The sequence below is a fragment of the Thunnus thynnus genome, chromosome 11 (assembly GCF_963924715.1).
Source record: "Thunnus thynnus chromosome 11, fThuThy2.1, whole genome shotgun sequence".
Taxonomy (NCBI): domain Eukaryota; kingdom Metazoa; phylum Chordata; class Actinopteri; order Scombriformes; family Scombridae; genus Thunnus; species Thunnus thynnus.
Genome location: NC_089527.1, coordinates 30,991,271 through 31,004,925, shown reverse-complemented (window position 1 = coordinate 31,004,925; position 13,655 = coordinate 30,991,271). Strand labels below are relative to the sequence as shown.

Below are 13,655 nucleotides of genomic sequence, written 5' to 3'. Positions count from 1 at the left end.
ATGATTTGAGGTAATCATCAATAAATGACTCTATGATTAAAAAAACATATTAAGACCACAAGCATTTCCAGCTTGTTTTCCATTATTTAAACATCAGCAGCAAAAACATGAACTGTGACAGATTGCAGTGGGATGTAAGAGGAGAGTCATAGAAATGCCTACTGGGCTACTATGTATAGCAGTATGAATACTGCTACTGTAATTGGGATACATGAGGGGAAAAACATAAATTCATTGTTGAGGACCACAAACACGCACAAAATCCTTCAGGGACACAACCGGTGAATAGAAACATTGATTGGTGAAGCAAAATACTGGCTACATCAACCATCATCTGTTTTTTGTTTATAGAAAAAAAATATCATTTGTGTTCTTGTGTGGGCTACTTACTCAGAGTTACTTTCAGAGCGCTGTCACCTCCATCACATCAGAGAGGAGAAGTCCCGTTTCTGCCAGGAATCAGATTCAGACAGCAGGTTGAACACTCGCTGCTCCTCAGACTGAAGGATGTAATCTGAGTCACACAGCGGGATCCGCGCAGCCTGGACGGTTACTGCTCTCACATTAAATCACACACTGGTCGGCCATTCATTTATTTTCCATCCTTCCCTCGTGCTCTTATGAGTGATTTTTACCGGAGAATCCCGGATTCACGACCTCTTTCCTTTGCGGTTTTCTCCTTGGGAACTGTGCTGCCTTCAGGAACCGCTCGTAAAAACAACAATCCGAATTTGAAATTTGGGTCGACGAAACAGGCTATGACTTCTGTCTTCACCTTATTCTGCTTTTCTTGATTTTGTTTGTTTGTTTTTTTTGTTAAATCTATTTAATGTTTAATTTCTGTTTTTGTGAAATGCACATTGCCCTGAAACCACGATATGAGGTGTCTTATAATAGCTATAATTTTGGTGGAAATCAAACAGTTTAGAGACACTTTGGGCTGCATCCTTTGGCCTATAAAGTAGATAAATTGCCGGCATAGGCTTGTTAGTCTATTTGAGGTTAGAAAAGCAAAAGTGCAAAACTATAGTAAACCTACAAATCATAGCACTGACACAGCCTCCATGTTTATCGTCATCCTACACCTCACATTGGATTACCCACAGATTACTCAGAACCCAAGATCAATAAGGAGCCTTAACCATTTTTGCATTTACATACAGTTTCAGCATGGTTTCATATTATCTTACTACTTATAAAGGCATCAACATTAAAAAAAAAAAAAAAAGAAAGAAGGATTCTATGCCCAGAATGATTGGAAATATGAATAGGAAATATTGCAGTAAAAATGTCTAAATATGAAAACAATGACTTCTTATCATTACAATCGGGTTGGTGTATAGGATAGACATACTATTTGGACACTGCTATTGTCTTGTGGTGACAGGTAAAGTTTTTGTTGTCTTGTTACGAGGACGTTCATATTCAGACTTTAATATTTCCAACAGCACTTGAAGGCAGCGCTAGCCATAGGACAATCGCTCTCACTCTGCTCCTGATTGGCCCAGATGAAAAAAGCTAGCTGTGGCCACACTCAGCCCATATGTCCCCCTCCTCACCCCCTCAAGACTGAAAAGGCAAGGAGCCCAGATCATGGTAGCATTCTCTCTCCATCATTCAGTATGAGTCAAGTCTGAAATATAATATCCATCTTATATGCAAAAGTAAGAACATTGAACAGCCCAATTTGATAAGAGCCTTTGATAATAAGGATCAGGTAAGTAAAAAGCAAGTATTGAGGTTCTGTGTCAAGCTGGACAAAATCAAGTTAAGATTAGCAACAATTTCACCCCAATACTCCTCAATGTGAATACATATCCACATTAAGTACAGTGCATATAACTTCTCACTGCCTCTTGACATTTTGAGTACATTTCTGTCAAACTTGGATTCATCCTGTGTCTAAAGTAGGTGGTAATCTGGAAATGATACAGTATCTCAAACTGAGTCTCTTTCATTTAGTTGTATATGGAAATTTCCTGCACAAATTGCCATATTCCTACCCATGTTGTTTCATTTATTGTCAGATTGAAGAAACTATTCAACAGATATTCTGAACAAATGTTACTAACAAGGCTGGTGTGTGGTGTTGCATTGGAATTATTTATATATGGTGTTTCTACTATGTTTGCTCTTTTTATGTCTAAATGTGGTGGGCAAAAGATTAGAAATACTTTTTTTATATTTATACATAATATTTTATATTTACTTAACCTTTACTTAACCAGAGATCTCTTGAGATATACTGTATATCTCAGATAAAGAATATACAACATTCACATACATGCAAAATAACATAAGAGCTGAGGGGGATGAAGGAGAGTTACTTTTTAAAACTGTTGACTTGGACTCAAGTCAGATTTAAGTCACAAAGCTGCAGGACTTGAGACTTAAATATTGATTTGAATCCTTTGACTTGAGACTTGAGAGTAAATTAATTTAATTCCCAGGTTTTGACCTACAGGGAACTACAGGGGACTGTCTGCATTCAGTATTAAGTATGAAGACTTGTGACTCAGACTTGCCCTTCAGCACTTGAGACGTGACTTGAGACTGGGAGAGCAGCTTTGCCTACTTTGGCTGAATATAGACTTTCCACTCTTCAGATCGGGGCCGTCATCTCTTTCACCTCTGCTACTGGCTCACAACCTTGGAACTCTTTATTGTGGCTCGACCACAGCATTGTAAACTTGTGGATAGTTGCTTAGAAACAGTAAGCTTTACCTCCCACGGTCCAAAGGCAACCCCCAACTGATATCACCAGAGGATGGCCACTGTTTACCTCCGTCCATGGAAACAGACCCCTGCTGTTTTCTTTTCACATGGGATACAGATACAGTGAAATAGGATTCCAGTCCTTCTGCAATCCATCACAGTAGTTTTTTCAAACGCAGTACTGTCACCTTTAGAAGAGGATACTTATCACAAAAAAATGGAAAAACAAGCCAAAGAAAATGAAGTATTTTTAAAATGGATCTCCTTTTGAGACCATCCCTTCATTTTTCTACTGCAAGAACTTTCTTGCAGCTGATGAATTTTACTCTGATTCTTACTCTATAATCTAGAGGTCAAAGGTCAACATTGCCCCCTGACTGCCACATTGTCTGTTCAATAACACACATTTTGTTCTTTCATGTTTTAAATGATTCCTCACATCTCCCAAAGCACTTGTTTTGGTCTCCTCCATCATTCACAGTGCCTCTTCCTTTTCCCAATCACTATATACTTATAATACTTGACCTAGCTGTTGCAGTGGGCTCCATACCTGACCTCTTACACATCCACCTGCACACACACACACACACACACACACACACACACACGTGCAAAAAGACCAAGTTGTGACAAAGTGGTGATAATACGCTTGCGTAATCTTGACAGTCCACTTGTCTTAGATGTTGATCCTTTAATGTTTGAAGGCAGTAGAGCATATGGCCTCAGTAAAGTGCAGACAGGGCAGGAATTTAAGGCTTAAGAATCATTAACAGTTTAAAGAAAGGAAAAGAGATTATTTTCACTGCCACAAGGCGTATGGAGCTCAGAGACCCTGCAGCCTATAGAGCTTGAAACTGCAGCCAGTTAACAGTTACTGCAGCAGTTCATTAGTCTCTCATTGCCAGACCTTCAGGATCTCCACACTGTGTTTGAGCTGTTCTATCAGTAATTACGTTTCCAGCTCAGCCCAGTGATGCTGCTAATTTAGTGTATAAGGCAGTTTGTCAGTGAGTTGAGCTTCTAATATATTTGCTATGGATATATTTGTGTATTCAGTATAATATCATGCACAAGACAAAGCAATAGTACACACACGGCAATAGAAAATGCCACAGTCAAATTCCCATCTTTACAAGTGTTGTCTTTACAAGTGTTGGTCACAGGCCAGAAAATGTTGAGAAATCATGCAACTCTATGATGTATTTTTATTTTCAGACCCCACACACAGTTGGACAGTAACATTTTTTGATATGAGTGTTTCATGAGGTCTAAAACATGCATATAAAATTTGATTCTTTGACCGCTCTTCTCTTCTATAAACACAACACAATGTCTATGAAGTGATTTGTCAGAATTGCAACATAATATAATGTAATAAGTAGTAATTTGAGAAGTTTGACTGTACTGTATGTCACCATAGTCTGATGATGGCATAATAATAAAGGCAGAGGGAGGCCAAATTCAAAAAGACTATATTTGTCCAATGAGACAAGCTTGTTTGCAAACATAAAAACACATAATCAGTTAATTAATCAATTAACAAAAACAAAGGATTTAAAAATAGAAAACATTTTAGTGTAAAGATTTAAAGGAAATTTGAAAGACACAAGAGTTAATGGGTTTAATGGCAGTGGCCATGTCTGACCATAGTTAAGCAACTGTGTCGAACACCATGAAGGCACATTATGTCAAAAGGTGCAAAATGTGTATTTATCAATTTATCTATCTATCTTTTTTCCTTGGCTGGTCACAAGTGTTATGGATTCTAGAACAAAACCAAACAATGACCCTGCACAGTAAATATGGTCTTTTCAGTAAATAATATTAGGCACTGTGAATAAATCTGTAATTATTTCCATGAATTCTATTAAACATGAATATTCCATACTTTTAATGTAAAGTTGATTTCTTTTTTTATTCTTATTTGTGATATTTATGAAAAAAACTATGAAAAAATGAGTTTGGATTCATTTTCATCAAACAGCGCCAATAAACAGAACATACAGATAGATAAAAGGTTGCATGTATCAAAAGTCAAAGAAATTAAATTAAAATAAATGATAAGTCAATGTATGAATATAAATATCAAGACAAGCATACAAACAAAAAACAAACTAAACAAACCACAATAGTAGTAGTGAGAAGATGGAAAAAAGGGGAAACAGAGATTTCTCGTTTTTACGAAATAAGAATCACCAATTAACCATGTGACAGCCCTAAAGATGCCCTGTCATTACGAAATCTTGATTGACAGACGCTGAATCAATCAGACCAGGGATCAGTCTGTTTGACCAATCACAACGAAGAAGAGGCGGAACTTTGCTATCGGATAAAACAGAACAGCAGAAAGTTCACAGCTCGTCAAACTCTCAGAATGAATGGTACAGCGTATTCCAACTTTGACAACCAGGAACATGTCTTGAAATTAGGAGAGACGTTTGAGAAACACCCCAAAAGCGGCTACCACACAGTGCGATGTAAGTGGTCCTTTAAATCAGTACGTTATGTTTGACTTTTACAGTTGCTAACAGTTTCATGCTAGTAGCAGCAGGCAGCTGTTAGCCATGTAGCGTCAGTTAGCGTCAGCGTTAGCCGCCTCGTCAAGTCCATTTGTATCCGCCTGTTGACACGTTTAAGTAAGATTACAATTTTCTGTTTGCCATGTCGTCTTCATAAGTTATTTTACTCTCGACTATTAAAAACCACTAATGGTCAAGCTGTCAAAACGTTAGCTAGTTGTGGCTAATCAGCAACGTGGACACCACCGCCATCTGCTGGTGCCGGTGGACAACTGCAGCAGTGAGGGAGTGAAAATCTACAAACACAGTCATGTCACTGTTTTTATTATTGAGCATGAAATACATAGACATTTTTTATGATATATATACCACGTTTGCTTGCTTTTTTCCCCCCGACAGATGACTTCAAACCAGCCTCCATTGATACAACGTGTGAAGGGGAGCTTGAAGTGGGCAAAGGAGAGCAAGTCACTATTACTTTACCCAATTTAGAGGTTCGTGTTTTATACTCCCATTAAAGCAAAGCAAAGGCCATCGTTATTTTTGAATCTTAAAAGTAACTGAATACCTAGTTGTGAAATTTAACCATTACTGAATACTATCTGAAAATGAAATTTAAATACAATTGAATATGTTACTGATTATGATTTATTACTATATATTAATATTTTACTATGAACACCCTTTGTATGTTTGTCATTCTCAGATATGAAACTTTAAGTCAAGTTGATAGAAATCAGTTTGCTCACATTGGATTGGTAAGAGTCAGGCCCTAAAACTCATGATAAATAATTCAAACTTGACAATGGGGCTACTGAGGATAAACAGAAGTGCCTGAATGGCATGGATTTGATTTGACGTTTGTCCAATACATGCTGACAGCCATGTGATCCAAGAAAAGAAACAATGAGCAAACCCAGTGCGTGATAATTTTCTGTCTGAATTTGTCAGACCCCACAAAATCATGTTTTTGAAATTACTGAAACTTGTGTTTGTCCAAATTTTTTCCAGTTTTCAGAGTAAAATATTTGAACATTAAGTATGCAGCAGTGGTTAGATTTCACAATTATGCATTCAGAAATATATCTAGATTCTGGGGGTTTCACAAGTTATTGATGAAGTTTATTAAACTGTGTTTCAGGGTTCAAGTGCTCCAGTAACAGTTTTCAAGGGATCCAAGAGGCCGTACATGAAAGAGTGCATCCTTATTGTGAACCATGACACAGGAGAGTACAGACTAGAGAAACTCAACAGCAACATAGCTGTGAAGAAGACCAGGTGGGTAGAAAAAAGTAGCGCAGATGTCGGAGGGTATACATAACTGAAACGACCCTGGTTTCAGTCCAGATGCGAGCCCTTGTTGCATCTCACCCCCCCCCTCTCTCTCTCACCATAGCAGCACATAAACACACCATGGGGTACACTCATTGAATAAACAAATATGAAGCCATGTTAGGTGGAAAGCAGCAAAAAATAAATACTGTTTTTTAACCAAAATGATAGAAATTCACTAAAAAAACTTGTGCAACATTTTAGTAGAAATATACTACATGTCTGCTTGTCCTGTACATGTGCATTTCCAGGGCTGAGGGCAGCAGTAAGATCCATTCTCGCCTGGAGCAGCAGACCAGTCGCCTGGGCCAGCAGATGAAGAGTAACAACAACAGCAGCAGCAGTAACAGAACCTCAACCAGCTCCAAAAGTTCTCCCCCCAAAGAAAAGCATCCAGCATCACCCATGGATGACATCGAGAGAGGTAACATGCTGTGAGGCACAATGTCTTCAACTGTGTAGACCTTCATGAGCATTCGTGTCTCATTTTTTATTGAGGTTTGAAGTAAATTTTCAAGTGGGTGAAATTGTCCAGCAGCTTAGATCAGTGATTGTGTGTCCATGTAGTTTTATTTATGGTCAACACTTTTTTTTTCAGCAAAACTCAGAAGGCCATGTCTACTGTTGCATTCTAGCCAGTTTGCCAGTGTCCACTGGACGCATGAAGTCTTAAAAAAGCCTACACTTACTGACAATGAACTTCAAATGAATATTTAATAGTGGTGTAATGGTGCACAAAATTCATGGTTCAGTTGGTGCCTTGGTTTTGGGGTCATGGTTCATTATGTCGGTACTAAACAAAAAAAAAAAACATCAAAAAAGGTAGAAAATAACATTTCGGTCTCTTATTTTGAAAAATGTAAACATCCAACAACAGCTCATTGGCAAAAACTAATACTGAAACAGTTTAGTTGCTGCAGTGGAAAAGGAAAACAACCTTTCTGTTTCCTTCAAGGAGTCATGACACCCACTGACAGCTGTTTATGATGGTTTATGGTTACTCAGAACTGGTTCTCACGAAGTGCTGTCTGACCACATTGGAAATCAAATGCATTTATAGTCATTTTGAAACGGCTTCACTCAAAGCCAACCTTCACGGGGGGGTGGGGGCGTTTTATGTGTCTGAACACATATAAAGCAAATTTTTTTTTCGTTTGTAAGTAGCAAGAGGGAGAGAGAAGGGAAAAGTTCTCCTCCTGCTAATATACTTTCTTCAGGAAATGCAGATACAAGATGGTACATAATTTATAATGAGTTAAGTACGGCCACAAAGCATCTGTCAATCTAAATGAGCTGCGTAGGTGTATTTATGCTTGTAAAAGACAAAAGATACGTAAAACCATAATGGAAATGTAGCTGCTGAAGCTCTTCCATTGAACTGCAACACAAAAGTGACAGAGCCAGGGTTATCTGACCTTTTAGTGCTACCAACACCTGGCATCAGGTGTTTGACTTAATACATTATAATCTGTGTTATTATTAACTATCACATATTTCTTGTTGCTTGTGTGCTTCTCTCTATACAGAGTTGATGGCAGAGGCGCGGGTCATGGACCAGATGAGCAGCGACAGCTCCTCAGACTCCAACAGCTCCTCGTCCTCCAGCAGCGAGGACAGCTCCAGCAGCAGCGACTCTGAAGATGAACGCACTTCTGCGCCGCATCTGGCCCCGGCAAACCACAGCATGCCTATCCTCAACACCAGCAGCACACACAGCCGCCCCCAGGAGAGCGGAGGAGGACTCATGAACACACTCAGTGAGTAGTCCTCTCAGATCCATTTGTCTTTCTAAGGGAGCTTATCCTCTTCTTGGGCTTGTCATTACTCAGAAGTTGATACCAGCTGGTTGCTCTCAAGTCTTGGATGAGTTAGGCTGCATTCAGATCAAAAGCGTCACTACCACGCAGGGTTCTGCAGAGGTGTGGGCATGTTACTGCATGACCCATCTGTGTGACGTATCTGATCGTAGCACAGGTAGAAATACCGAACCAGAAATTTCAATTTACAGCCCGATACAACGCCATGTGAGTGCATGGTGATTGAAGTCTTTGTACTCCCTCATGGCAGGGTTGTACAGCTCTGGAAAGGTCATCACTGCGGCGATGAGTCTCTTCCATCTTCACAGTTCCTCAGTAAACAGTGGAATGCGGTCTGATCGGTCTGATCGCAGGCTTATGTCATGTCATCTGATAAGGCACTATGTTGACCAATCACATGTTTTTTTATTTATTTTTTTTTATTTTGGTGAGCCCTATGCTGTCCCCTCCCTCGCAGCGTAAACACACTGTCCCCATTCTAATGGATAGGAGGGCTGCCATTTTTCACACATTGCAGGATTTGGTGTGAACGCAGCCTTAGACAGTCCTCTAATCTTTAACATACCAAATATTTTACTAACAGGTCAGTTTTCAATCAGATACGGTCTCTAACTTATGGAAGAAATGACATCTTCTCCAGTCCTACAGAGTATGTTTTAAAAAGTGACTTTTAAAAATTAATGTGACATCACATTTAAAGTTTGTTTCTACATCAACAAAGTTCAAACATATTGTCACTTTATTGCTTCATGATTGTCTTTTTGCGCAAATAAATGATGTTTAAAGGCCCTCTTTACACCTGGCATTAACATGCGTCTCCACATGTGTCCTGAGTAACCACATGTGATCAGATCTCACTTCCCCGCTCTATATGCAAATAAACACGGACATCATTTCCATTTTCAAAGACCAAATTCCTTCGTTATTTGTCCAAAGCTGTGTTCAACTTGTTTGATAACAGGATAAATATTCAGGATATAAATAAATATTCCGTGTCGGGAGAGATAGAGAGAGATGCAGCGATCTCCCCGCAGCTGCATCTCTCCATTCAGAGACACCATGTGCATTTAAGCATAAGATACAACAGCATAACTTCATTGATTATTTAATTATCTGACACGCCGACAGGGTCGGTCAGGATCTAATGTTGATTAATGTTCTGTATTCTTCTACACATCCAGTTGGTCAGCTGTTACACACACAGTCAGGGTTCATACAGTGAAACTGTTTGGAGTAAAGCAGTCATCATCCTGATAAATCCTGAGCTCATTATGTCGAGCAGCACAGCAAAACTAAAAACTGTCGTTATCAATTTGACAGGACAGAGGAAACTATCCAGCTACGTTTAGCTTCTGAAATATTTTTTTAGACAGACAAGCGAAAAATTAATGGTTAAATTTCTATTCTAACTGTCGATTTGAAGAGGGAAACCGGTTAGGGGAACGAGAAAAACAGGAAAAAACGGGAGGTGGATTACGTTTTTAATTCACGTTTATCCTGTTATCAAACAAGTTGAACAGCAGCAGACGGATGTTAATGCCAGGTGTAAACAGGGCCAAAGTGATGCCTTTTGTTCAGATGGATCATGATTTGAGTCCTATAACACACAAACCACTGGAATAAACTGATGACAATAAATGGCAACAATTTGTAGTCAAAAGTGTTAAAAGCAACATAAAAAAATTCATTATTATTTTTATGTCCTTGATTTTATCCAAATAAATGAAACTCCAAATAAAATAGTCTAAATAAATCAGGGTTGCACTGCAGGATTCAGGAATAGTCTGTGAAGAAATATGACACTCCCTCACTCAGTATGATGACGTCAAACTGTAGAATAAAATAAAACACAAAAATGATTATAGAATCCAGTAAAATGAAACAAAGGTAAAACACTGATGAAATGATGCAATCAGTGTATGTAATCAGCTTGCTTTTCCATCTACTTGTGTTGCAGAGAATGACCTCCAGCTGAGTGAATCAGGCAGTGAAAGTGACTGATCAACATGAGGACATCTGCCCACCTGTGGACATCAGGGAGGTTTTCAGTGTGGAGTAAAGGAGCCTGGGGCAGACCTGTCAGTGTCTTGCTTCCTTTTTTTTTATGTGGAACTGTCTTCTCTACATATCCACAATTCTGCTAGCAAACATAATTTGTTTCTTCTATGCCAAAAAAAACCCTTCAAATTTAATATCACCTTTGCTGCTTCTTGATTAGTTCTATTGTTTTGTGCAAAGAGTATGTATTTATATAAGTATGTGAAAGTGATGCCTTAGTTCAGAGAGACGCGGTGTGGTCGGTATGAGAGAAGCAGTACATTTTCAGAAACCTACTGTAATGTTTCATCTCACTGGATGCAGATGTGTGGTTAAACTGACCAAGCATATCAGAGGCAGGATGATGGTGGTGTTCATATAGTGTAGATGGATGTTTCTGCCCATTGATCTCAAGTCTTAAACCACCACTGGAGTTTCTGCATTTCAGCTCGGCAACATTTGGAACTTATGTCGTGTCTTAGGTCAGATGTCGGCTGATAGCTTCAGTTCATTTTCAGCTGAATTAATTTTTGCAATTTGTGCCTGGAGACATCAATTGATCGTAACTGAAATGATTTAAAAAAAAAAAAAAAAAAAAAAAAAAGTTGGATGAGCCAGACTGAAATGACAGTCTTCTGCTTTTGTCTTATAGAGTTATTGTTATGTTAGCTGTATAGCGTTCTGCTTTGGATTACTGAGACGCAGCCGCCGGACAACAAAATCTTTTGATTGAAAGCTGCATTCATTCATTTAATAATATCGACATTATCACCTTTATGGCTGCAAAACAAGTCGCCTTTTCACACCTGCAAACACACAAGTGTGTAGGAGATCACATAAACTTGTTAGGAAACAATTGGCTATCTACACATCCAGCTGTCATGGAGCAACATCAGCATCCTAATGAATGTAAGTGACTCTCCTTTTAGCTCTGGTTTGGTCTCCACTAACTGAGAAAAATATCTGGTTCTTTAGTCGTTAAAGTTTATGCCTGCTGCAGCTGGAGATGAAACTGGTGAGAGCGCACCAGTGAACCAAACAGTAAAGTTTCAGGCTGGAAAACCAAAAACAACAAGAACGCTCCGTTGAGCTGATGGGAACTGCAGACTCCGATGATAACGCTCTGTGGGTTTGTCACTATGAGCGACACTTTCATATCACACTTAATTATTTGATCCATGGTTAACATAGAAATATTGAATATTACAGTTTTAAGAATGGAGACGTCTCTTTAACCTTTTGTTTATCGTGATATTTCGTTATGTGAGTGGGTGTGATTTCTGGCAAAGTAGTGCACTAGTACTCAGTTGACTCAGCAAGGGTCCTGCTTTGTAGCTTTGAACCTGCAATACTTGAATCAAATTAATTATTTATATTTCAAAATATACTCGACCAACGGTGAACTGCTTAATATATTTTATATATTTTAATAGTCAAGCAATTGGAAGTGCAAGTTAGTATGAACTGTATTGCATAACAAGCCAGATGCTTTGATACTGCACCTCAATGTGAGTCTTATAGAACTTCATGTGCCTTGAGTTATTTGGCCAGTTATAACACGGGGCCTTCTTGTTTTGTTACAAGCTCCATAGCTGAGCGGTCTCAGTGTACAGGAAGCTGCTGTTTATGTTTCAGCATGTCTTTGGCATCCCTGCTGACTGAGAGAGAGAGAGAGAGAGAGACTGAGATAGAGATCAGTTTAAGAATTCTATCATATGTTTAGCCTTAAAGAGAATGGTGATTTCAGTGCATCATTTGTAAACTATGCAAGAGTCATTTCTTTGTAGAAAAATAAAGATTTTAATTGTTTTTTCTTGCTTCTGCATTATTTTTATGTAACTCTTAGGAAACATTCATTAAAACCGGTAGCTGCCCTCTGCTGGCAGCATTCTTAACAAAAATACATATCAGAGAGGAGGGAAGAAGCAAAATACAGATAAGTGGAAGAAAAGTGTAAAGGTAAATGTATAGGAGATGCATAATGAATATGCTTTGATAATATACATATGACACAATATTAATTAGTGTTGAATATTAATGTATTTTATATAAAATAATCGTTTTAATAGCATTGTATAAGGATGTTAGGGATAACTTATGATATACAGTATTATTTCATAGGAAAAGAGCATTTCTGTGATATATTCATCTAACAATAACAGTATAGGGTTGTGAAGTCACTTGGCTTTAATTTACTCATTCTTAATGTCTTTAAAAATGAACTGCCTCTATGCATTATCATATTTTAATTCTAATATAATATTACATTTCATAATATATATAAATTAATAATAATTGTATGAATTTATAACATTTTTTAAAGATTGCTCAATGTAAATTTTCAGTAGACTCAAAAAATCTAATTTAGTAAATAGTTAAACTGTTAGACAGGCTGACATTCATTAACATACTGTAAAACAGTAACATACCATCGTGGTGTACATTTGTGAATGTTTATTCCTTGAGATACAGTTTCAACAGGTTAGAACAAGCCGTCCCTGTCGACTGAGGACACACTACATGTGAGAACCTGTGTGGCTTTCTGGCAGGGAGTCTGTTCTCAAAGAGAACAGATCTGCCTCCTGACATCTGTAAGCAGCTGGATGAACAATACCAACAAATTAAAGATCCCCTCCGGACATGCATTAAGATATGTAAAAGTACTCTGCTTGGAATAATAATGAGTGTCTGATATGATTTTTCCACAAAAAAAGTATAATTACCACATTAAAATCCTTAAAATGACATCTCCTCTTCCTCCCTCAGTAAAAAGTCCAGAATCTATGAAGATGTAAATATATTTTATTTCACAAGTTTAACTGCTGGACACAAGATGTCGAGGCTTCAGACTTCCTCATCACACTTGTGTAAGATGAATACTGGACCATGACTGGCCAAAACTAAACTAGTTGTTGTGTCACAAATGCTAAAAAGACTGTAAATGTGTCAGATATCCACTTGATATGACTAACTCATATAAGCTTCACATCAACTTTTAAATGCATTTTTGCAGAAAATGACTTTGGACACACTGTGGGTTTTGGTCCCCATCACTTACATTGAAAGCACATTTCATTTGACTGTTGTTTAAAGATAGACTTGAAAAATTGAAAACCTATCCTTTAAAACCAAAACTCTCTGTTTGGATGTCTTACAATAAAGCCACTAATGTTATTATTTAGCCTATTTTCAAAATATTCAGATTGCATACATTTTCATATACATTAAAAAGAGA

The 13,655-nt window shown here is 38.0% G+C and overlaps 2 protein-coding genes across 2 annotated transcripts in view; one reads left to right on the top strand and one right to left on the bottom strand.

Annotated features, from left to right (window-relative positions):
• arhgef49 (Rho guanine nucleotide exchange factor 49) overlaps positions 1 to 1,095 on the bottom strand; it is a 65,860-nt gene extending 64,765 nt beyond the window's left edge. Inside the window, exon 1 of the mRNA XM_067604448.1 lies at positions 391 to 1,095. The gene's annotated coding sequence lies outside the window, so the exon portion shown is untranslated. The remainder of the gene's footprint in view (positions 1 to 390) is intronic.
• Positions 1,096 to 5,031: 3,936 nt separating this feature from the next.
• eaf2 (ELL associated factor 2) lies at positions 5,032 to 12,229 on the top strand. Its single transcript, XM_067604446.1, has 6 exons — positions 5,032 to 5,192; positions 5,634 to 5,728; positions 6,376 to 6,512; positions 6,818 to 6,990; positions 8,093 to 8,323; positions 10,341 to 12,229. The coding sequence occupies exons 1-6, from the start codon at positions 5,090 to 5,092 to the stop codon at positions 10,382 to 10,384; spliced, it is 783 nt and encodes a 260-aa protein (XP_067460547.1). The 5' UTR covers positions 5,032 to 5,089; the 3' UTR covers positions 10,385 to 12,229.
• Positions 12,230 to 13,655: the final 1,426 nt, after the last annotated feature.